The sequence below is a fragment of the Macaca mulatta genome, chromosome 10 (assembly GCF_049350105.2).
Source record: "Macaca mulatta isolate MMU2019108-1 chromosome 10, T2T-MMU8v2.0, whole genome shotgun sequence".
NCBI lineage: Eukaryota > Metazoa > Chordata > Mammalia > Primates > Cercopithecidae > Macaca > Macaca mulatta.
The window spans coordinates 19851480-19876977 of record NC_133415.1 but is presented as its reverse complement, the minus strand read 5'-3'; the positions used below and the strand labels follow the sequence as shown (position 1 = coordinate 19876977).

Below are 25498 nucleotides of genomic sequence, written 5' to 3'. Positions count from 1 at the left end.
CTCTCAGGCAGCTGGGACCATAGGCACACACCACCACCCCTGGCTGGTTTTTCTTTTCTTTTCCCTTATTTGTTTTTTGAGACAGACCAGGCTGGAGTGCAATGGTGCAGTCTTGGCGGAGGTGGGAGGATCACGTGAGATCACCTGAGCCTGGGAGTTCGAGGCCGTGGTGAGCCCTGCTCACACCACTGCACTCCAGACTGGTCGACAGAGTGAGTACCTGTCTTTTTTTTTTTTTTCGAGACAGAGTCTCGCTGTCACTAGGCTGAAGTGCAGTGGCATGATCTCAGCTCACTGCAACCTCCACCTCCCAGGTTCAAGCGATTCTCCTGTCTCAGCCTCTCAGGTAGCGGAGACCACAGGCACATACCACCAACCCTGGCTAATTTTTCTTTTCCTTTTCCTTTTCCTTTTTTTTTTTTTTTTTTTTTTTTGAGACAGAGTTTCATTGCCCAGGCTGGAGTGCAATGTGCAATGGCGCAGTCTCGGCTCACTGCAACCTCCACCTGCTAGGTTCAAGCGATTCTCCTGTCTCAACCTCCCAATTAGCTGGGATTACAGGCACCCGCTACCACACCCAGCTAATTTTTTTGCATTTTTAGTAGAGACAGGGTTTCACCATGTTGGCCAGCTGGTCTCCAACTCCTGACCTCAGGTTATCTGCCCACCTTGGCCTCCCAAAGTGCTGGGATTATAGGCATGAGCCACTGCTCCTGGCCCCCTGCCTAATTTTTTTTTTTTTTTTTTTTTTTTTTTTTGAGACGGAGTCTCGCTCTGTCACCCAGGCTGGAGTGCAGTGGCCGGATCTCAGCTCACTGCAAGCTCCGCCTCCCGGGTTCACGCCATTCTCCGGCCTCAGCCTCCCGACTAGCTGGGACTACAGGCGCCCACCACCTCGCCCGGCTAGTTTTCTGTATTTGTTAATAGAGACGGGGTTTCACCGTGTTAGCCAGGATGGTCTCGATCTCCTGACCTCGTGATCCGCCCGTCTCGGCCTCCCAAAGTGCTAGGATTACAGGCTTGAGCCACCGCGCCTGGCCCTAATTTTTTAATGTATTTTTTTGTAGAGACAGAATCTTGCCTCGCCAGGCTGGTCCTGAACTCCTGGGCTCACACAATCCTCCCACCTCAGTCTCCCAGAGTGTTGGGATCACAGGCATGAGCCACCATGCCTAGCTGAAATTGTATATTTTCAGTTAGATGTTTTGTAACCAAACATTTGAGGTATCATCTAAAACAGTATTTGTCAATCTCAGGAAAAGAGGCAATGGGCAATATGCCATGATTGCTGAATGATTTTTTTATGACTTTTGGGGACAAATAGGCAGCATATCTGAAATCACAACTGCCACACAAAGGCAGGACACATGACCACTGCAGCAGTATAAACTACGGATCCATAAACTATGGATCTATACCTGGTAGCCATCCACCCTCTGTCTGCTCACTCACCACGGCCCTATGTCAACAGCCAAAGCCACAAGCCACACCTGTGGAGCCCAAGTGAACACTCTGGCCATGAGCCAAGAGCGTTCCCAGGACATCATGAGTTCCTGAAAAGAAACTCAGAGAAGCAGCTCTTCTACTTCTCAGCAGTCCCTGAGCTCCTGCCTTCAAGAGTGCCCTCGGTGCCCCACAGAAAATCACCTCTGCCCACTGGTGGGCCACAGGTTGAATCAGGGACTCAAGGGAATAGCATTCTGGAAGCCAAAAAGCATTATTCGAGCTGTGCTCACTCCACGCGACGGGGCTAAATGGAACTAAAAGGAACACTCTGGATCTTCAACCTGAGCAGCTCAGCAAGCAGCTTTCCAGAGCATGATCTCAAGCTACTTTTTTTTTTTTTTTTTTTTTTTGGAGACAGGGTCTTGCTCTGTCACCCAGGCTGGAGTGCAGAGGCACAATCTCAGCTCACTGCAACTTCTACCTCCTGGCTCAAGCAATCCTCCCACCTCAGCCTCCCAAGGAGCCAGCAACACAGGCCCATGCCACCACACCGGCTAATTTTTGTATTTTTAGCAGAGACGAGGTTTCACCACGTTGCCCGGGCTGGTCTCAAACTGGTGAGCTCAAGTGATCCGCCCACCTCAGCCTCCCAAAGTGCTGGGATTACAGGCATGAGCCACCACTCCGGGCCTCAAGCTACCCTTTCTAGCAACATCATTCTGTGGAATAAAAACTTAACATAAAAACATCCTTTTTGTTTCAGTTTGGTGTTTTTTTTGTTTTTCTTTTGAGACGGAGTCTCACTCTGTCTCCCAGGCTGGAGTGCAATGGCGTGATCTCGGCTCACTGCAACCTCTGCCCCCCAGGTTCAAGCAATTCTCCCACCTCAGCCTCCCGAGTAGCTGGGATTACAGGTGCCTGCCACCACGCCCGGCTAATTTTTGCATTTTTAGTAGAGACGGGGTTTCACCATGTGGGCCAGGCTGGTCTTAAACTCCTTACCTCAGGTGATCCACCCGCCTCGGCCTCCCAAAGTGCTGGGATTACAGGTGTGAGCCACCAAGCCCGACCTTTTTTTTTTTTTATTCTTTTGAGACGGACTTTCACTCTTGCGGCCCAGGCTGGAGTGCAATGGCACAATCTCACTCTGTCGCCCAGGCTGGAGTGCAGTGGCGCGATCTCGGCTCACTGCAACCTCTGCCTGCCGGGTTCAAACGATTCTCCTGCCTCGGCCTCCTGAGTAGCTGGGATTACAGGCATGTGTCACCACTCCTGACTAATTTTTTGTAGTTACTAGAAAAGGGGTTCCACCATGTTGGTCAGTCTGGTCTTGAACTCCTGACCTCAGGTGATCCACCCGCCTCGACATCATGCTCAATTAATGGATAAAAGACTCAGTCTTACCATAGATCTTATCAAAATCAGCATATGATTTTTTTTCTTTCCTTTTGAAGTCCAGAACTTTCACCTTTTCACTTAAAGAAAGCACTTTACCGCTTTCTCTTCGGCAATCCAAATTGCCAGAATCACTATTATGCACTTTGGGGCCAGCATCACGCCAAATAAGGGTGACCTGAACACAAGCACCGGAATACCACAACAGCTGATCTGATAACTGAGATGGCTACTAAGTGACTTATGGGCAGGCGCATAGACACTGAGGTCACAATGGACAGAGGGAGGATTCATATCCTAGGTGGGAGAGAGTGAGAGTTCATTATGCTACTCAGAACAGGGAGACATTTAAAACTTAGGAATTGAGGCCGGGCATGGTGGCTCACGCCTGTTATCCCAGCTTTGGGAGGCTGAGGTGGGCGGATCACCTGAGGTCAAGAGTTCAAGAACAGCCTGGCCAACATGGTGAAACCCCATCTCAACTAAAAATACAAAAAAAAAAAGTAGCCAGGCATGGTGCCACAAGCCTGTAATCCCAGCCACTGGGGAGGCTGAGGCAGGAGAATTGCTTGAACCCGGGAGGTGGAGGTTGCAGTGAGCCGAGATCGCGCCACTGCACTCCAGCCTGGGCGACAGAGTGAGACGCTGTCTCAAAAAAAAAAAAAAAAAAAAAAGTAGGAATTATTTCTGGAATTTTACATTTAATATTTTCACACTGCAGGAACATGAAACCTTGGATAAGGGGTAAATACTCTGATTGTTTTAGAAGTCAAATGCATGCCACAAATCATAAAGGTATCCATACCCTTTCAGGCAGCAATCCTACACCTAGGCATTCATCATGAGGAAAAGGCCTTATGTGCAAAGGTGTGCTCTGCAACATTATTCATGGTGGCAAAGACCACCAGTATACCAGAATCAACTGATGTGGTAAAGCCTCAGTGGCAACCAGAGACTTCGGGACCTGGGCGCCTGTCACCACTGAGGAAGAGCCAAGAGTGTGGCTCCAGGGTGGCTCACACCTGGAATCCCAGCACTTTGGGAGGCCAAAGTGGGAGGATAGCTTGAGACCAGCCTAGGCAACATAGTGAGATCCCATCTCTACAAAAAATAAAAAATTAGCTGAGTGTGGTGGAGGTGCATGCCTGTGGTCCCAGCTACTTGGGAGGCTGAGGTGGGAGGAATGCTTAAACCCGGAAGGTTAAGGCTACAGTGAGCTGTGACTGCACCACTGCACTCCAGCCTGGGCAACACAGCAAGAACCTGTCTCAAAAAAGAAAAAAAAAAAAACAGCTGAATCCATTTAAAAATAGAGAAAAAAGGACAGGCATGGGAGCTCACGCGTGTAATCCTAGCACTTTGGGGGCCCAAGATGGGTGGGTCACAAAGTCAGGAGATTGAGACCATCCTGGCCAACACGGTGGAACCCCATCTCTACTAAAAATACAAAAATTAGCTGGGCGTGGTGGTGCGCACCTGTAGTCCCAGCTACTTGGGAGGCTGAGGCAGGGGAATCACTTGAACCTGGGAGGCGGAGGTTGCAGTGAGCCGAGATCATGCAGTCTGGCCTGGGAGACAGAGTGAGACTCAGTCTCCAAAAAAAAAAAAAAAAAAAAAAAAAAAAAGCCGGGTGCAGTGGCTCACACTTGTAATCCCAGCACTTTGGGAAGCTGAGGCGGCAGATCACCTGAGGCTGGGAGTTAGAGACCAGCCTGACCAATATGGAGAATTCCCATCTCTACTAAAAATACTACATTAGCCGGGTGTGGTGGCACACGCCTGTAATCCCAGCTACTCGGGAGGCCGAGGCAGGAGAATTGCTTGAACCCAGGAGGCGGAAGTTGCGGTGAGCCGAGATGGCACCACTGCAACTCCATCCTGGGCAACAAGAGTGAAATTCCGTCTCAAAAAAAAAAAAAAAAATTAGAGACAAAGACAAGAAGTGAATGCATAAAAAATAAAGCTCATGATGAAGCAATCACAGTCACATGGCGAGAAGGCATGGGAATCATGATGTCCTCTGTTTTCCAACATTCTGTCATAGTGTTTACTGTATCATCTCTGTCATTTAACAGGGAATAAGACTGATTTCCACAAGCATATCAAGACCATTCAATAGGGAAAGGATAGTCTTTTTAACAAATGATGCTGGGAAAACTGGATGCCCACATGCAAAAGAAGGACATTGGATTCTTCTCTTATACTGTAAATAAAAATTAATTCAAAAATCGATAAAAGACTTAAATTAGGCCGGGCGCGGTGGCTCAAGCCTGTAATCCCAGCACTTTGGGAGGCCGAGGCGGGTGGATCACAAGGTCAGGAGATCGAGACCACAGTGAAACCCCGTCTCTACTAAAAATACAAAAAATTAGCCGGGCGCGGTGGCGGGCGCCTGTAGTCCCAGCTACTCAGGAGGCTGAGGCAGGAGAATGGCGGGAACCCGGGAGGCGGAGCTTGCAGTGAGCCGAGATCGCGCCACTGCACTCTAGCCTGGGCAACAGCGTGAGACTCCGTCTCAAAAAAAAAAAAAAAAAAAAAGACTTAAATTAAAACTACCCTGGCGAAGTGGCACACACCTATATCCACTACTGGGAAGGCTAAGGTGAAAGAAACATGTGAACCCAGGAGTTCAAGGCTGTAGCAAGATATCATCACACCACTACTCTCCAGCCTGAGCAGCACAGTAAGACCCTGTCTCTGGAAAAAGAAAAAAAAAACTAAAACTGGCTGGGCACAGTGGCTCACGCCTGTAATCCCAGCACTTTGGGAGGCCGAGGTGGGCAGATCACTTGAGGTCAGGAGTTTGAGACCAGCCTGGCCAACACGGTGAAACCTCATCTCTATTAAAGATGCAAAGGCCGGGCGTGGTGGCTCAAGCCTGTAATCCCAGCACTTTGGGAGGCCGAGGCGGGCGGATCACAAGGTCAGGAGATCGAGACCACAGTGAAACCCCGTCTCTACTAAAAATACAAAAAATTGGCCAGGCGCGGTGGCGGGCGCCTGTAGTCCCAGCTACTCAGGAGGCTGAGGCAGGAGAATGGCGGGAACCCGGGAGGCGGAGCTTGCAGTGAGCCGAGATCGCGCCACTGCACTCCAGCCTGGGCAACAGCGTGAGACTCCGTCTCAAAAAAAAAAAAAAAAAAAAAAAAAAGATGCAAAAAATTAGCCAGGCCTGGTGGTGGGCGCCTGTAATCCCAGCTATTGGGGAGGTTGAGGCAGGAGAATCGCTTGAACCCAAGAGGTGGAGGTTGCAGTGAGCCGAGATTGCTCTGCTGCACTCCAGCCTGGGTGACAGGGCGAGTCTCCGTCTCAAAAAACACAAACAAACAAACAAAAAAACTGTAGCCCCGATGGGAACATTAGGTAGGGCTCATCTGCCTTTGGTTCTTCAAGCTGGCTTATCATCAGAATCACCTACAGAGCTCCTGAAATACAGATCTTGAGCCTAGCCCAAACTTTCTAGATTTCCAGGAGTTAAGGAATTCAAATTCGTAATTCTTTTTTTTTTTGAAACGGAGTCTCGCTCTGTCACCCAGGCTAGAGTGCAGCGGCGTGATCTTGGCTCACTGCAACTCCACCTCGCGGGTTCACACCATTCTCCTGCCTCAGCCTCCCCAGTAGCTAGGGCTACAGGCACCCGGCACCAGCCCGGCTAATTTTTGTATTTTTAGTAGAGACGGGGTTTCACCTTGTTAGCCAGGATGGTCTCAATCTCCTGACCTCATGATCCGCCTGCCTCGGCCTCCCAAAGTGCTGAGATTACAGGTGTGAGTCACTGCGCCTGGCATCAAATTCATGATTTTTAAAGCTCCCCGACAATTCTGGTATCAGTTACATTTGGAAGATCTCACATTTTTCATTTGTGATGACAGTGATTAGGTGAAACCAGAGATGGGATTAGGACCTGGCCCCAGACAGCCATTCAAGACTCTCCTTCTCAACCTGCTGCCATTCCTGAAAACTTATACAGTTGAGTATCCCTAATCTGAACATCCAAAATGCTCCAAAATCAGAGACTTTTTGAGTGCCAACATGACACCAACAAGTGAAAAATTCCACATCTGATGTCATGTGACAGGTCACAGTCAAAACTTTGTTTTGGCCAGGCATGGTGGCTCACGCCTGTAATCCTAGCACTTTGGGAGACCAAGGCGGGTGGATCACGAGGTCATGAGTTCAAGACCAGCCTGGCCAAGAGGGTGAAACCCTGTCTCTACTAAAAATACAAAAATTAGCTGGGCACAGTAGCAGGCACCTGTAATCCCAGCTACTCAGGAGGCTGAGGCAGGAGAATTGCTTGAACCCAGGGGTGGAGGTTGCAGTGAGCCGAGATCATGCCACCGCACTCCAGCCTGGGTGAGAGTGAGACTCTGTCTCAAAAAAACAAAACAAAACAAAAAACTTTGTTTCACGCACAAAAAAAGTGTTGTATAAAGTTACTCTCAGGCTATGTGTAGAAAGTATATCTAAAACATAAATGAGACCCCTGTCTCCACAAAAATTCAAACAAATTAGCCAGGCATGGTGGCACAGGCTTATATTCCCAGCTACTCAGGAAGGCTGAGGTGGGGGGATGGCTTGAGCCTAGGAGGTCAGGGATGCAGTGAGCTATGATCGTGCCACTGTACTCCAGCCCTAGGTGACAGAGCAAGACTCTGCCTCAAATAAATAAACTGGCCTGGCGCAGTGGCTCACACCTGTAATCCACACACTTTGGGAGGCTGAGGTGGGCAGATCACCTGAGGTGAGGAGTTCGAGACCAGCCTGGTCAACATGGTGAAACCCTGTCTCTACAAAAATATAAAAATTAGCCGGGCATGATGGCAGGTGCCTGTAATCCCATCTACTAGCGAGGCTGAGGTGGGAGAATCGCTTGAACCAGGGAGGTGGAGGTTGCAGTGAGCCGAGATCGCGCCACTGCATTCCAGCCTGGGCAACAGAGCGAGACTCCATCTCAAAAAAATAAATAAGTAACTAAAATAAAATAAAATAAATTTTGTGTTCAGACTTGGGTCACATCCCCAAGTTATCTCAATCTATATCTACAAACACTGAAAAAAAAAATCCAAAACACTTTCAGTCCCAAGCATTTCGGATAAGGGATACTCAAACTCCAATGTCAACTCCAAGTCCAGACCACTTCCCCTTTATAAAATGAAGTGTTGGAGTCCCACTTGGAAATCCAGGAGTGGCCAGTGCAGTGGCTCACACCTGTAATCCCAGCACTTCGGGAGGCTGAGGCAGGAGGGTCGCTTGAGCCCAGGAGTTTGAGACCAGCCTGGGCAACAGTGCAAGACCTCATAACTACAACCAAAGAAAAAGAACATCCAGGAGGAGTTCTGTGACCATTGTATTCAATCTGGAAGAGTATCTAACTTAAGCCCAGTTATTTACCAACAGGTGCTTTGAGACCTCACACTGCATTAAGCCACTCCACTCCAGTGTCCTGTCACTTTCCAGGCCCTGGGACTTATGAGTTAATCACCCCTGTCCTCTTTAGAACCATCTTCTGGTCTGAAACTATGTATGGCAATAACCCCAATTACATAAACAGCAGATACTAAAAAACTACTGGCACTGGTCTTCTACGATTTTGAAAGTGGCAGGTTTCTTCCAATTTTTTTTTTTTTTTTTTTTGAGATGGAGTCTCGCTCTATCGCCCAGGCTGGAGTGCAGTGGCCGGATCTCAGCTCACTGCAAGCTCCGCCTCCCAGGTTTACGCCATTCTCCTGCCTCAGCCTCCCGAATAGCTGGGACTACAGGCGCCCGCCACCTCGCCTGGCTAGTTTTTTTTTGTATTTTTTTTAGTAGAGGCGGGGTTTCACCGGGTTAGCCAGGATGGTCTCAATCTCCTGACCTCGTGATCCGCCCGTCTCGGCCTCCCAAAGTGCTGGGATTACAGGCTTGAGCCACCACGCCCGGCCTTCTTCCAAATTTTTATTCTCTTGGGAAACCTTTGAAGTATGTGGGAATTTCTTGAAAGTATGCAAGTTCACTATAGGGTGAGTCAGCCTCACAAATTCCCAAGGTCAGAAAGATGTCAGCGTGGGTTTAACACTTGAGGGGGGTCATGCAGTCACAGTCATGTGCTACCTACACTTTACAAGTACTTTACTAACCTACTAATCTAATGGAGAATGATGTTTACAGGGGAAACCAGCAATGCCATAGGGAACAGAGTGCAGCATACTTTGAAAGTGTGACTCCCCTACTACATAATTATCCTTTACCAAATGGAATTTGTGATATAGTACCAGAAAACTTTTTTGTTTGTTTAAGGTAGGTTATTACAAAGCCCAAGGCATATGAACAGGCCAAAGGGTAGGCACATGGACATAGGGGGCAAGGGCAGACATATCTCTTAGGGTAACTCCCACAGCTGGATCTGTATGGTCAGTTGACTAAGTCACGGTTTTACAGGATTGTTAGAAATCAAGTGAAGTCCATATACTAGATTCTATTGGAAGAAAATGGTCAAAATCAAAGTCCAAAAAAGGATTTTGGAAGGAAATCTATAATGTAGCATGTAATGCCAATGGCAGCAAATACTCCTAAATTGTGTTAGAGTTGGATGGAATTCTCAGAGTCATGTTCCAACCCAACCTGCTGTTTTACTGTTAAAGACACGAGACCAGACAGAAAGTGACATGTCCCATTTCACGTAGCTACTGCAGAGCATGGTTGAGACTTGCCTTCAGCATCCTAATGCTGTGGTCACCGTATGTCCTATTAGAATGAACTCAGCTTATCTGGATTAGCCAAATGGAGTGGATCACCATTGCATTCCAGATATTACAAAGCCTCAACTGTCACCCCTTCTTTTGCCCAGGGTATTGAGGCCTATTACTGGTCCTTTGATATTTCAGATTTTTTATTTGTTAAATTATGGCTATAAAAAAAGGCAATTTTTAAACTTACACCTTTATATTCAATTTCACAATTTACTGAATGTCTCCTGTGAGTCAGGAATCGTCCTGGGACACAGGAAGCACAGAGGAACAAGATGTTTCGTTATGTATTGTGCATTCAACAACAATGCAGGCTGCCCCTATCGTGTGACTATGATGGAAGGAAGCATTCTGAGCAATAATGACAAAGGAATTTGATTATTTCTGTCTGGTTCCTGGTGAGAACTAATCCACATCACAAAAGCTCAATAGTTTCAGCCCTCTTCCAACTAACAAGGAAAGAATAGCAGAACAGCCAGGATGTCAGCACCAATTCAAGATGTATGCTCTGAGACTTCAACAGCATGAAATTTCTACTTAGAACCCTTGGGGAGACCAGGGTTAGGTCTGGGGACATAAGACAAGCTTGACATGACACCGAAGTTATAAGTCCTGTATCTGGCCAAAACCGACCGGAGACGTGAGCTCCAAGAAAACATATTTGACTTGTTCAAACATTTCAACTTTGGAACAACTGGAAAAGTGACAGACAGTTTGCTGGACAAGAACCCAAGGCAGTTCCGCCTCATTCCTACCTCCCAGTGACCAGCAAGTTTGGGTGGAATCTCCAATCCCAGCTTTTCCAGCTCTCGCTCCCTGTACTTCTCATACTGCCGGTACCCTGCATACCCGCCACCTGTCGCCAACAGAATGGGCAGGGGACGCAGCAGGAACGTGGTTCGGGCAGGAGCAGTGTGGACTTTTCTGGCATCTGTAATAAAAAACAGGACAATTTTGAGCCTCGGAGACAGGAATAGGGTAGAGTCATGCAAACCCAGCACCAATGGGAGGGTCAGGAAAAGTCAGTGCACCTCAGAAGCCCTCAGTAGAGGTGACTGGATCCTCAAGGTATCTAGCAGGCAGGTGAAACCTTGGGTCACTACTCAGACCCTCCTGTCTCCAAATTCTGTCAGTCAGTACAGGACAGGCATCTTTCCTATAGAATTACAATGGCCTCAACTGCCACCGCAGTCACAAAATGTATTAATAAGATGAAAACACTGAATCACAAAGAGGTCAAGAAATTAATCAAGGTTGCCCAGGTGGTCACCAACAGGTCCAGAACTTGAAGCCAAACACCATTTCTCACCCAGGACTCTTTGATCTTGCTTTTATAACACAGGCCCAATTTTGAGCAGGCACTGGTATTCTCTCTCAAATGCAAAATCTCATAAATTCTTACAGGTCAACAATAAAAAAGACAAATAGCCAGGCACAGCGGCTTGCACCTACAGTCCCAGCTACTAGGGAGGCTGAGGTGGGAGGATTGCTTGAACCCAGGAGTTCAAGGTTACAGTGAGCTATGATCACGCCACTGCACTCCAGCCTGGGCAACAGAGTGAGACTCTCTCAATCAATCAACTGAAATGTACAAAGGATTTGAATACACCTTTGTCCAAAGAAAACATACATTGGCCAATAAGCACAAGAAAAGACAGGTTAAATATGTGTTATGCGTTAAATTGCTGAAAACTCCCCCAAAACTCTTATGTTGAAGTTCTAACCCTGAGTACCTTAGACGGTGCCCTTAGTTGGTTGGAGAGAAGGTCTTTACAGAGGTTATCAAATTAAAATGAGGTTGCAGGCTGGGCGCAGTGGCTCACGCATGTAATCCCAGCACTCTGGGAGGCCAAGGCGGGAGGATCACAAGGTCAGGAGATCGCGACCATCCTGGCTAACACGGTGAAATCCCGTCTCCACTAAAAATACAACAAATTAGCCAGGCGTGGTGGCGGTCGCCTGTACTCCCAGCTACTCGGGAGGCTGAGGCAGGAGAATGACGTGAACCTGGGAGGCAGAGCTTGCAGTGAGCCGAGATCATGCCACTGCACTCCAGCCTGGATGACAGAGCAAGACTCCCTCTCAATAAATAAATAAATAAAATAAAATAAAATAAAATAAAATAAGGTGGCCAAGTGGGTCCAAATCCAATATGATGGGCATCCCTATAAAAAGGGAAAATCTAGAAACAGACATACACACAGGGAGAATACCATGTGAAACTGAAGGAGGAGACTAGAGTGATGCTTCTATATGTAAGGAATGCCAGAGATTGCCAGCAAACCATTGGAAGCTAGGCAAGAGGCATGGAACAGATTCTCCCTCACAGCCCTCCAAAGGAAGCACCCTTGACACCTTGATCTCAGACATTTAGCCCCTCGAATAATAAGACAAATGTCTGCTGTTCAAGCAACTCAGTTTGTGTTACTTTGTTACCATAGCCCTAGCAAACTAATACAGCATTATTAGTAATCAGGGAAATGCAAATCAAAACCACAATGAGACCCCCTGACACCCATCGGAATGGCTATAATCAAAAAAACATAATGAGGCCGGGCATGGTGGCTCATGCCTGTAATGCCAACGTTTTGGGAGGCCAAGGTAGGCAGATCACTTGAGGCCAGGAGTTTGAGACCAGCCTGGGCACCATCGCAAAACCCCATCTCTACTAAAAATACAAAAATTAGCCGGTATGCATGCAGTCTTTGAAATATAAAAACAGTAACAACAATTAATAATAAAAATTAGCCAGGCGTGGTGGTGCACGTCTGTGTCCCAGCTACTTGGAGAAGGAGAATTACTTAAACCTATGAGGTGGAGGTTTAGTAAGCTGAGATTGCACCATTGCATTCCAGCCTGGGTGACAGAGCAAGACTCTGTCTCAAAAAAAAAAAGCAAAGCAAAGCTAATGCTTCAGTGATTAACTGCGTGCCAGGTACTTTCCGCACACTAATTCATTTAACTGTACCAACAACCCTATGTTGATCCCAATTTACAGACGACGAAACTGAGGCACAGAGAGGGCCACCACCATCTCTAATTGCTCCTTACCTGTGCGAAAGGCTCTAAAAGGCAGCTTCCACAAGGGCTGTAGAGATTGGCTCAGGGCAGTGATCTCACGGTGATGGAGGCTATAACCAAGCAAAATGAACCATTAAATATTATTCTTAAAATTAAAATTAGTGGATTAATCGGCAAAATTTAAATATTCAATAACAATATTGTATCAATGTAAATGTCTTGGTTTTGACAACTGTACTGTAGGTAAGAAAATGTCCTGTAGGGAAAGGACTGAAATATTTATTTATTCATTCATTCATTCTTGAGATGGAGTCTTGATCTGTCACCCAGGCTGGAGTGCAGTGGCACAATCTCAGCTCACTTCAACCTCCACCTCCCAGGCTCAAGAGATTCTCCTGCCTCAGCCTCCCTAGTAGCTGGTACTACAGGCATGTGCCACCACGCCCGGCTAATTTTCGTATTTTTAGTAGAGATGAGTTTTCACCATGTTGGCCAGGCTGGTCTCCAACTCCTGATCTCATGTGATCCACCCGCCCGGCCTCCCAAAGTGCTGGGATTACAAGTATAAGCCACCGCACCCGGCCTAGAAAAGGACTTAAAAGCAAAAGGTCATCAAGTTGGCAAATTGCTCTCAAGTGTCTCAGGAAAAAAATGTATATGTATCACACACATACACATATAGAGATGGAAAATGAGAAAGCAAATAGGGCTGACATTTGAGGAATCTGGGTAAAAGGTATTTGGGAATTCTATGTACTATTTCTATAACTTTCTGTAAGCCTGAAACTATTTCCCAATAAAAAGATTTTTTGGGTTTTTTTTGGGAGGCTGAGGTGGGCAGATCACCTGAGGTTGGGAGTTTGAGACCAGCCTGACCAACATGGAGAAACCCCACCTCTACTAAAAATACAAAATTAGCTGGGTATTGTGGCACATGCCTGTAATTCCAGCTACTTGGGAGGCTGAGGCAGGAGAATCACTTGAACCTGGGAGACGGAGGTTGAGATGAGCTGAGATCGTGCCATCGCACTCCAGCCGGGGCAACAAGAGCAAAACTGCATCTCAAAAAAAAAAAAAAAAAGAAAATACTATTCTGGTTCAGTTAGTTTCTCTTCTTTGTTTCATCTTTGCCTGGAGAAATCAGACATATTCCCAGTGGCAATAAATGACTATGCCGGCAAGCAAAGCATTAATGAGTTTTTGGTTGAGTTTCCCTTTAATCAAAGAGGAAATATCTCACTTTCAGTTTAGATATCACTTCAGTTTCCCCAAATACTGACCTGAAATCTAAAGTAAAAAAACTGTATCCAAGTCAATAAACATTTTTTTCCTTGGAACCCTTTATGATAGAATAATTCACTCTATTATAAATGTCTAAATTAGGCCGGGCGCAGTGGCTCAAGCCTGTAATCCCAGCACTTTGGGAGGCCGAGACGGGTGGATCACGAGGTCAGGAGATCGAGACCATCCTGGCTAACACAGTGAAACCCCGTCTCTACTAAAAATACAAAAAACTTAGCCGGGCGAGGTGGCAGGCGCCTGTAGTCCCAGCTACTCGGGAGGCTGAGGCAGGAGAATGGCGTGAACCCGGGAGGCGGAGCTTGCAGTGAGCTGAGATCCGGCCACTGCACTCCAGCCTGGGTGACAGAGCGAGACTCCGTCTCAAAAAAAAAAAAAAAAAAAAAAAAAGTCTAAATTAGTATTTTTGTGAAAAATAGAATTGCATTTATTACTTTCATACTATAACATTTACTTCCGTGGATATTTAGTTATGTCTTTTGTGTGTGTGTGTGTGACAGAGTCTCACTCTGTTACGCAGGCTGGAGCGGATCTTGGCTCACTGCAACCTCCACCTCCCGGGTTCAAGCGATTCTCATGCCTCAGCCTCCTGAGTACCTGGAATTACAGGCACACGCCACCACACCTGACTACTTTTTGTATTTTTAGTAGAGACACGGTTTCACCACGTTGGCCAGGCTGGCCTCAAACTCCTGACCTCAAGTGATCCACCTGCCTCGGCCCTCCAAAGTGCTGGGATTACAGGCGTGAGCCACAGCACTTAGCCCAAGTTATGTCTTATATAGATATCCTACAAACGTTATCAGATTTAGGTATTTTCCTTTTTTCGCATAAAATTTCCTTGCCTTACAAACACCTGGCTGAGCACGATGGCTCATGCCTGTAATCCCAGCATTTTGGGAGGCCGAGGTGGGTGGATCACTTGAGGTCAGGAGTTCAAGACCAGCCTGGCCAACATGGTGAAACCCTGTCTCTACTAAAAATACAAAACTTAGCCGGGCATGGTGGCACACACACTGTAGTACCAGCTACTCGGGAAGCTGAGGCAAGAGAATCACTTCAACCTGGGAAGTGGAGGTTGCAGTGAGCTGAGATCATGCCACTGCACTCCAGTCTAGGCAACAGAGCGAGACTCCGTCTCAAAAAACAAAACAAAACAAACACCCACCTTGCCAGGCTGGGCATTGCAGTTCACAACTATAATCCTGGCACTGTGGGAGGCTGAGGCGGGAGGATTGCTTGAGCCCAGGAGTTCAAGACCAGCCTGGTGAAACCCCATCTGTACAAAAAATACAAAAATTAGCCGGGCATGATGGTGTGTGCCTGTAGTCCTACCGAACCAAAAAGCTGAAGTGGGAGGATCGCCTGAACCCAGGAGGCAGAGGTTACAGTGAGCCGAAATCACGCCACTGTAGTCAAGCCTGGGTGACAGAGTAGGACCCTGCCTTAAAAAAATCAAAAACCACACCCTTGCAGCATAGCGCTATTGTAGCTAACATGATGAATCCCATCCTCCTATAGGCAAACAAGGTTTGTACGGAGAAAAAGCATCTTACCATGACGAGCGCCACCCCCAAGGCCAGCCAGATACACAGCTATTAACACAATGAAGGGTGTATTTCAGTATATGAAAGTTCTTTCAGTTCTGAACAATGTTCATTTCTTAGACTGGATACTCTCACTACCACAGCAAAAAGCCTAAAATCCTGCTTTCTAAACAGAATTTTAACAGGAAGTGCAAAAACTGACTAAAGCATGAATTGTTGTGTTCTGTACACTGCCACATTGTGTTTTCCAGAATACTGAAAAACCCCTAACTGAAAGAATGTTTGCAGACTGGTTAACAAGGCTTTGTCTGACAGGAGAAAATAGGAATGGAAGATGATCATTTATATATCCACCGTAACTGGACACAGGGCACTCAGGTGGTTTGTTTTGCATATCCACCTTCCCCCTCAGGAACCCTGCCCAAGAACAAAGAGCTCAGCTTTTTGTCCACTGCTGTAGCCCCAGTTGCTGGAACAAATATTGGGAAATTCATTATATCAGTTTGGTACGTCAGATTTAGGTGCTTTCCTTTTTGCACATAAAATTTCCTTGACTTAAAAACAGCTAGCCAGGCATGGTGGCTCATGCCTGTAATCCCAGCACTTTGGAAGGCCAAGGCGGGTGGATTACTTGAGGTCAGGAGTTCAAGACCAGCCTGGTCAACGTGGTGAAACCCCATTTCTACTAAAAATACAAAAATTAGGTGTGGTGGCACACACGCTGTAGTACCAGATACTCAGGAGGCTGAGGCAGGAGAATTTTATTATGGGATCTTCCCGATTTTCAGATGAATGCTGTCATTTCTTCAGTCCTACACAAACACTGTCTACCATGTTATCATTCTTTGGTCCCCCTACTTTTCTGCTCTTCTTCATTCCAAGCCTAAAAAGAGCTCTCTATTCACTGTCACCACTTCCTCACCTCTCAGCCTCTTAGTCCCACTCAATAAAGTTTTGTTCCTATCACACCACCTCATCAAGGTCACCAACAACCCTCCTGTTGCCAACACCAACACACACACACATCTGAGGTCTCATCTTACTTGACGTCTCAGCAGCATGACACAGTTGATCTTTCTCTCCTTGAAAAACTCTTTACTGGGCTTTTGGGACCGTGATTTTTTCCTCCTGTTTCTTCTCAGTCTCTATTTGTGAATTCTCCTTTGCTTCCTAACTGTGGATTCTTGCCATGCCCAGGGTTCAGATCTCTTCTCTACCTATGCACTCTCCCCAGAGATGCTTATCCAGTCCCATGGCTTTAAAGAACCATCCACTGATGACTCCTTCATTGCTCCTCCAGGGGCCAGCTACCCAGTGGCCCCACTTTGAGTCCTCTTAAACTGAGTCTGTAGAAAACAGGATTCCTGACCCTCTCTAACTCACCTTCAATCTGCTCCTGCCCCAGAGTTCTCTATCGATAGCAGAGACTAGCCAGATATTTACCAAATGCACTTCCTCTTCTGGACACCTGTTAGACTACATTTCCCAGCCTCCCATGCAGCAAGGTGTGGCCATGAGACTGAGTGTGAACCAATGAAATCTGAGGATCATTCAGGCTTCCCAGGCATTCACCTCCAAGCTTACCTCCTCCAGCCAGCTTGATGCAGACAAACATGCCAACTGTGGAAGTATTAAAGATGGCAGGAAGGCCAGGCACGGTGGCTCACACCTGTAATCCTAGTGCTTTGGGAGGCTGAGGTGGGGGGATTGCCTGAGCTCAGGAGTTCGAGACCAGCCTGGGCAATATGGTAAAACCCAGTAGCTACTAAAACACAAAAAATTAGATGGGTGTGGTGGTGTGCACCTGTAATCCCAGCTACTCAGGAGGCTGACGCAGGAGAATTGCTTCAACCTGGGAGGCAGAGGCTGCAGTGAGCCGAGATCATGCCACTGCACTCCAGCCCTGGGTGACAGAGCAAGACTCCGTCTCCAAAAAAAAAAAAAAGATGGCAGGAGACTGGGTCCCTGAACATTGCTTGGAGAACAGCTGCCCTGCCAATCAGGAGCACCCAATAGGGCTTTACAAAAGTGAGAAATAAACTTCTACTGCGTTAAGCCACTGAGAATGCTAGTGTTTATCTGTTACAGTACCAGCATTACTATAATTAACATACCAGGTCAAAACAAGGTACCACTGTTCATCCAGCCCTCAGGTACAACCTTTTTTTTTTTTTTTTTTTTTTTTTTTGAGACGGAGTCTCGCTCTGTCGCCCAGGCTGGAGTGCAGTGGCTGGATCTCAACTCACTACAAGCTCCGCCTCCCGGATTCATGCCATTCTCCTGCCTCAGTCTCCCGAGTAGCTGGGACTACAGGCGCCTGTCACTTCGCCCGGCCAGTTTTCTGTATTTTTTAGTAGAGACGGGGTTTCACCGTGTTAGCCAGGATGGTCTCGATCTCCTGACTCATGATTCGCCCGTCTCGGCCTCCCAAAGTGCTGGGATTACAGGCATGAGCCACCGCACCCAGCCCAGGACTCATTTTTCAGTCCTTTCTTTCTCATCATCCAAATTCAATCCACTGGCAAGGCATGAAAACTTTACCACTGGCCAGGATTGGTGGCTCACGCCTGTAATCTCAGCACTTTGGGAGGCTGAGGCAGGTGGATCACCTGAGGTCGGGAGTTTGAGACCAGCCTGGGCAATAAGTGAAACCCCGTCTCTACTAAAAATACAAAAAAATTAGCCTGCCAATATGGTGAAACCCCATCTCTACTAAAAATACAAAAAATTAGACGGGTGTGATGGTGGTGGCCTGTAATCCCAGCTACTTGGGAGACTGAGGCAAGAGAACTGCTTGAACCCGTGATGTGGAAGTTGCAATGAGCCAAGATCACACCACTGAACTCCAGCCTTGGCATGACAGAGAGAGACTTTGTCTGAAAAAAGCAAAAAATAAAGGCCGGGCATGGTGGCTGATGCCTGTGAGAACTCCCAGCACTTTGGGAGGCCAAGGTGGGTGGATCACAAGGTCAGGAGTCCGAGACCAGCCTGGCCAGCATGGTGAAACTCCATCTCTACTAAAAATACAAAAATTAGCCAGGTGTGGTGGTCGGCGCCTATAATCCTAGTTACTCAGGAGGCTGAGGCAGGAGAATTGCTTGAACCTGGGAGACGGAGGTTGCAGTGAGCCGAGATTGCGCACTGCACTCCAGCTTGGGTGACAGAGCAAGACTCTGTCTCGAAAAAAAATAAATAAAACAGAAAGACAAAATCCCACATCTTTTCAACCTCTCAGATCTCTAGCTACTTTCCCTCTCTTCCTCCTCACTCACTCCTCTTGCCGCTCCTTGTCCACACCACATGTGTGCCCCTTTCCACACTCCTCCATTTGCTGTTTGCTCTGCTGGGTACACCCCTCTCCTATGTGGCTCACTCTCTCATCATTTAGTTCTCTGCTCAAATGTTACTCCTCAGTGCAGTTTTTCCTGAGCACTGTATGCCCAAGACTTGGCCCTCTTGAGCACTAACTTCTGAATTTTTTTTTTTTTAATTTTTCTGGGTATGTAGTAGGTATATATATTTACGTGTTACATGAGCTAGTTTGATACAGGCATGCAATGTGGAATAATCACACTAGGTAAATGGGATATCTATCCCCTCAAGCTTTCAAGCTCTGTGTTACAAATAATCCAGTTACACTCTTTTAGTGTTTTGTTTTGTTTTTTGAGACGGCGTTTTGCTCTGTCGCCCAGGCTGGAGTGCAGTGATCTCGGCTCAGTGCAACCTCTGCCTCCCAGGTTCAAGCATTTCTCTGCCTCAGCCTCCCGAGTAGCTGGGATTACAGGCGCCCACCACCATGCCTGGCTAATTTTTTGTATTTTTAGTAGAGACGGGGTTTCACCCTCTTGGCCAGGCTGATCTTGATCACAACCCTGTTGTGCTAGCAAATACTAGGTCTTACTCATTTTATTTTATTTTTTTGAGATGGAGTCTTGCTCTGTTGCCCAGGCTGGAGTGCAATGGCGCAATCTCAGCTCACTGCAACCTCTGACTCCCGGGTTCAAGCAATTCTCCTACCTCAGCCTCCTGAGTAGCTGGGATTACAGGAGCACACCACCATGCCTGGCTAATTTTTTGTATTTTCAGTAGTGACAGGGTTTGTTGGCCAAGCTAGTCTTGAACTCCTAACCTCAGGTGATCCACCCGCCTGAGCCTCCAAAGTGCTGGGATTACAGGCGTAAGCTACTGCGCCTGGCCCATTTTATTTTTTTGATACCCATTAACCATCCCCATTTCCTCCCATCCCCCCACCCCCCCACTACCCTTTCCAACTTCTGGTAACTATCCTTCTACTATCTCCATGAGTTCAACTGTTTTAATTTACAGCTCCCACAAATAAGTGAGAACATGCAAAGTCTGTCTTTCTGTTGAACACTAGCTTCTTAATTATCTTGCTTTTTCTTCATAGCATTTCTCATTACCCAAAATGAATGGATTCTGTATGTATTCAGTTATTTGTTTACTGTAGGTATACCTCGATGAACACAGGGGTTTATCTGTGTTCTCACTGGCCTTCAATCTCAACAGTGAGAGTATGCCCAGAAAGACGAATGGATGGGTTAAAGCAGATGTCTCTTCTACATGCATTCTGCATCACATCCCGCAAGCAGGGAATTAAAGCCCACAATTAAGCACTACAGTCTGCCTGTGCAACTCAAATCTCAGCGCTACCACTTCTTAGCAGCTGTGTGACCTTAGGAAATTTCTTAACTAACCTTAAGCCTCAGTTTCTCCACCTGCAAAAACAAAACTCACCTCATTAGAAGACAATCATGCAAAACCTGAGCCCAGGGCCTAGCACCTAATTACATTGTTATTACTATTAAGAGTTGATATTCAGCTGACATACACTGGGATGGCCATATCAATCATCTATGACCAGCATTCACTCTCACTAATCTGTCTCCATAGTGTCCTGGTTATAAGTTTTTTTTTTTTTTTTTGAGACAGGGTCTCACTCTGTCACCCAGGCTGGAATGCAGTGGTGAAATCACAGCTCACTGCTGCCTCAACCTCCTGGGCACAAGTGAACCTCCCACCGTAGCTTCCCAAGTAGCTGGGACCACAGACATGCACCCAGCTACTTTTTGTAGAGAGGAGGTCTCACTATGTTACTCACGTTGGTCTTGAACTCTTGGGCTCAAGCAATTCTCCCGCCTCAGCCTCCCAAAGTGTTAAGATTACAGACATAAGTCACCACACCTGGCCAATTGCACTACTTTTTTCTTTTTCTTTTTATTTTTTTAAGACAGGGTCTCACTCTGTTGCCCAGGCTGGAGTGCACTGGCATGATCTTGGTTCACAGCAGCCTCAACCCCCTGGGCTGAAGCAGTCCTCCTACCTCAGCCTCCCAAGTAGCTGGGACTACAGGTATGCACCACCATGACCAGCTAATTTTTGTATTTTTTGTACAGATAGGGTTTTGGCATGTTGCCCAGGCTGGTCTTGAACTCCTGAGCTCCTGCAATCCACCTGCCTTAGCCTCCCAAAGTGCTGAGATTACAGGCGTGAGACACCACGCCCAGGCCTAAGACATTTTTAACATCACTGCTAGTAGTAACATTTTGCCTATAGTCCTTATGTCTCCCTTGTTTTCTAAAGCTGTGAAAGTTCTCCTAAAACAGAACTGACAGACCTCTTGAAGGCATTATCCCATATTCCACCTTGTATTACAAGTATATAATAAAGTTCCTTGAAGACAAGGCCTATTTCAAATGTTTTTAAATTCTTCATTCTCTCCTCCTCCCCTTCTTTTTTCTCCCTTCTCCATGGTCCCTTGACACTGTGGCTTGCAGTGGTAAGGATGTCATAAATATTTCTGAACGGAAGTCATGCACGAAAAACTACTTCCTAGGTACTATTGTCCATATTTGCCTGAACCTAAGAATCACCTGTAAAAACTACAGTTGCCAGGGCCCCAACTTGTATCTACTGAATCTGAAATTGGCAGCAGGATGGGGGCATGTCTGGAATCTTTCTTTCTTTTTTTTTTTTTTTTGAGACAGAGTCTCGCTCTGTCGCCCAGGCTGGAGTCCAGTGGCGCAATCTCGGCTCACTGCAACTTCCGTCTCCCAGGTTCAAGAGATTCTCCTGCCTCAGCCTCCTGAGTAGTTGGGACTACAGACACAAGCCACCACACCCAGCTAATTTTTGCATTTTCAGTAGAGACGGGGTTTCACCATGTTGGCCAGGCTGGTCTCTATCTCCTGACCTCGTGATCCACCCACCTTGGCCTCCCAAAGTGCCGGGATTACAGGCATGCGCCACCGCGCCCGGCTTTTATTTTTATTTTTTTAAATCAGCTAGCCTCCCAAGTCACAGCAGGCTCAGAGAGACTTCCAAGGAATCTCTATTTCTTTTTCCTTTTTTTTTTTTTTTTTTTGAGACGGAGTCTCGCTCTGTCGCCCAGGCTGGAGTGCAGTGGCGCGATCTCGGCTCACTGCAAGCTCTACTTCCCAAGTAGCTGGGACTACAGGCGCCCGCCAAAATGCCCGGCTAATTTTTTATATTTTTAGTAGAGATGGGGTTTCACCATGTTAGCCAGGATAGTCTCGATCTGCTGACCTCATGACCCGCCCGCCTCAGCCTCCCAAAGTGCTGGGATGACAGGCGTGAGCCACCGTGCCTGGCCAGGAATCTCTATTTCTAACAAGCATCCCAGCCCATTCAGCCCATTCTTTTATCAAATGAGTTTGGGAAACATGGCCCTAAATTATCACCCAAGATGTTATCTATCACCTGTCACACATCACCCAGTTATTGAAAAACTTACCTGAAATATAAGGTTTTCATTTACATGTCTCACAAATAGACACTGGTTTACTAAAAACCTACGGAAATGTTATCTTTTTGGTTTGTGTATCAATATCATTTCTATCTTGATACAGAATACCTTTGAAAATTAAGACTTCTTATTGTACCCAAATCTTCATCCCTCTCACCCTCTGCATCTAAGTCTAATCTTATCTATCTACACTGGTACTAAAATACAGCTTTTTTGGCCGGGCACGGTGGCTCATGCCTGTAATCCCAGCTCTTTGGGAGGCCGAGGCAGATGAATCACAAGGTCAGGAGATCGAGACCATCCTGGCTAAAATGGTGAAACCCCGTCTCTACTAAAAATACAAAAAATTAGCTGGGCGTGGTGGCGGGCGCCTGTAGTCCCAGCTACTCGGGAGGCTGAGGCAGGAGAATGGCGTGCACCCGGGAGGCGGAGCTTGCAGTGAGCCAAGATCGCACCACTGCACTTCAGCCTGGGCAACAGTGCGAGACTCCACCTCACGGAAAAAAATATATATATATGTGTGTATATATATGTGTGCGTATATATACGTGTGTGTATATATATACGTATATATGTGTGTATATATATGTGTATATATAGCTTTTTTCTCCCCCTTTTTAAAATGATGGTGACTGAGGTACAGCTTCCTCTCATCATTTAAAAAAATTATTGTAGATGGGGTGCGATAGCTCACCTCTGTAATGCCAGCACTTTCGTAGGTGAAAGTGGGTGGATGGCTGGGTGCGGTGGCTCACGCCTGTAAACCCAGCACTTTGGGAGGCCGAGGCAGGCAGATCACGAGGTCAGGAGATGGAGACCACCCTGGGAAACATGGTGAAACCCCATCTCCACTAAAAATACAAAACTTAGCTGGGCATGGTGGTGCGCGGCTGTAGTCCCAGCTACTTGGCAGGTTGAGGCAGGAGAATCGCTTGAACCTAGGAGGCAGAGGTTGAGGTGAGCCGAGATCACACCACTGCACTCCAGCCTGGGCGACAGCGAGACTCCATCTCAAAAAAAAAAAAAAAAGTGGATAGATCACTTGAGCCCAGGAGTTCGAGACCAGCCTGGGCAACATGGTAAAACCCTGTGTCTACCCCCCTCAAAAAAAACAAAAAAAAAACAGCTGGGCGTGGTGGCGTGCACCTGTGGTCCTAGCTACTCAGGAGGCTGAGGTGGGAGAACTGCTTGAGCTGAGGAGGTGGAGGCTGCAGTGAGCCATCATCACACCACTGCACTTCCTCTTGGGCAACAGAGTGAGGCTCTGATTCCCAAAACAAATAAACAACAACAAAAACTTTTTTAAGATGTCATATTTTAGTCCTTCCAATTCATGACACACTTTATTTTTAATTTTTTTGAGACAAAGTCTCACTGTGCCGCCCAGGCAGGAGTGGGGTGGCGCAATCTTGGCTCATTGCAACCTCTGCCTCCCAGGTTCAAGCAATTCTCCTGCCTCAGCCTCCCAAGTAGCTGGGATTACAGGTGCCTGCCACCACGCCCAGCTGATTGTTGTATTTTTTTAGTAGAGACGGGGTTTCACCACGTTGGCCAGGCTGGTCTCGAACTCCTACCTCAAGTGCTCCACCCACCCTGGCCTCCCAAAGTGCTGGGATCACAGGCGTGAGCCACCGCACCTGGCCTATGACACACTTTAAATGAATTCAGGGTTGACTCATAAACAGCGCGCCTGCTAATAACATTGAAAACAAAGCCTTCTGCCCAAATTCTAACAGTTACCACCATAATGCAGAGCCCTCTCCTAAGAGATAATCATTTCTGTACAGTTAATGATGAAAATGTCACACTTTCATAACAAGACCAATGACGGTTACTGTTCCCCCCTCAGTCCAAATCCGGTGTCCTTCTCCTCCCAAAACTACAATAAGTTATCCTCTGATCAACGCTGACAAAATGAACCCTGTAGGAAACACACAAGTATGACGCATCTCTCAAATCTTAGCTCTTTGAAATGACACCAGGCAGCCGACTCTGAGTCACAGATACCAACATTTTAACCCATTTTCTGACAGTCCAAATGCTCTATTTTCTGTATAACAACTGTCCCCACAGTGGGCAGCCTGAGAGAAAGATCGTCGCGTGAGAGAGAGGTACCTTGATTCCTGGCTCTGCTACAAACTGGCTAGGTGAACTCGAGCAAATCCCTCCCTCTCTCGGAGCCCCAATCTCATTAACTCCAAAGAGAGACAGCTGGACTAAGAAGACCCCCTCAAGTCTCTTCAATTTCTAAGAACCTAACAGCTGGGGGTCACAAGGGTAACCAAGACTCTAGCCCCATAACAGACTGTTTTGAGATTACTTAATCCAACCCTCGAGCTTCAAAGACTAAGATCCAGAAATGAAAGTAGCCTGACACTCAATCTAGTGCCCTTCCCACAAGACATCCCTCCTTCTACAAAAACGAACACATGAGAAAATGGCATCTGAACATCTGAAAGCCCTGCCTCGAGTCGAGTGACGGGCAGGAAGCCTATTTCATCTGGTTTTGTCCCTCGTGAACTTCCACCTAGCTGGAAAGGGCAAAGCGAGACTTTCTAGGCCACACCTTAACTAAATCCGGACCGCCCTAGACAGGAGCAGTCGCACCTGCTTCTAAGCTCGAGGTGAAGGTAGCTCCGTCTCCACCCAAGCTCGCCTCAGAGCGAGCCCGCGACAGAGAAACATCTCTCTCCAGACCCCAGCTTGGTCCAGATTGCCCCACGCCCCAAGGCAGTCTCTCCGCGCTGCTATACCTGCTCCGCCACGGCGCGACCCCGTGCAGTAATCGCAGAAACCGGTGCACCACGGATGTCGCCATCTTCTCTCCTCCCGCTCAGCGAGCCAAGCCCCCTTCACACGCTGGGCGCACGCCTAAGGCGTCACGAGTCTCGAGTTCACTGGGCCAATGAGAAAAGCGCGGGCTGGGGGCGGAGCCGACTAAGCTCCGCCCTGTGTCTACTACCCACCCCATCCGCTTGGCATCTCCGGAGCTGGGGTAACTAGTGCGGGTGGTGGAGCTGTCGGTTTCGCTAAACCTGGGCTTGGTCGCAGCACTGCCACTCCTCCTCCTTCCCTCTGGCGTGCTTTTCCGTATGTACCTGGAAAATCTGAGTCATCCAAGGTCCAAGAATGTCGTTTCAAGTGATCGAACTTGCTCATTTTACAGATGGGGAAACTGGGCATCCATGACTCAGCTCTCGTTTTCTGAGTGCCAGAGTGTGTTGTGAGCACTTTGCATGCATGGTGTAACATCATTCTTAACTCCTACCGCTGTGCTG

At 47.3% G+C, this 25498-nt stretch overlaps 1 protein-coding gene and 3 long non-coding RNA genes across 19 annotated transcripts in view; 2 read left to right on the top strand and 2 right to left on the bottom strand.

Annotated features, from left to right (window-relative positions):
* PISD (phosphatidylserine decarboxylase) overlaps positions 1-25048 on the bottom strand; it is a 44929-nt gene extending 19881 nt beyond the window's left edge. For 11 of the 16 annotated variants that reach the window (XM_077950011.1, XM_077950012.1, XM_028827821.2 and 8 more), the window contains exons 1-3: positions 24974-25048; positions 12621-12700; positions 10325-10500 (exon numbers count right to left, since the gene is read on the bottom strand). Coding sequence is in view for 8 of the 16 variants with exons in the window: in XM_077949996.1 (XP_077806122.1) it covers positions 10325-10500; positions 12621-12700; positions 24974-25038 (321 nt within the window). In the remaining 8 variants the exon portion in view is untranslated. Of the gene's footprint in view, positions 1-10324; positions 10501-12620; positions 12701-15057; positions 15169-24973 lie in introns of all 16 variants that reach the window. The other 5 variants (XM_077950009.1, XM_077949994.1, XM_077950001.1 and 2 more) reach the window with 2 other exon arrangements.
* Positions 404-2248, top strand: LOC144331811 (uncharacterized). The gene is made up of 2 exons (XR_013399315.1): positions 404-697; positions 1019-2248. It is a non-coding gene; the product is annotated as an uncharacterized LOC144331811 (long non-coding RNA).
* Positions 1044-5581, bottom strand: LOC144331788 (uncharacterized). Its single transcript, XR_013399287.1, has 3 exons — positions 5383-5581; positions 5011-5080; positions 1044-2086 (listed from the first exon to the last, which is right to left on the bottom strand). It is a non-coding gene; the product is annotated as an uncharacterized LOC144331788 (long non-coding RNA).
* On the top strand, positions 20362-25055 carry LOC144331802 (uncharacterized). The gene is made up of 2 exons (XR_013399304.1): positions 20362-20806; positions 23842-25055. It is a non-coding gene; the product is annotated as an uncharacterized LOC144331802 (long non-coding RNA).
* The last annotated feature ends 443 nt before the right edge of the window (positions 25056-25498 follow it).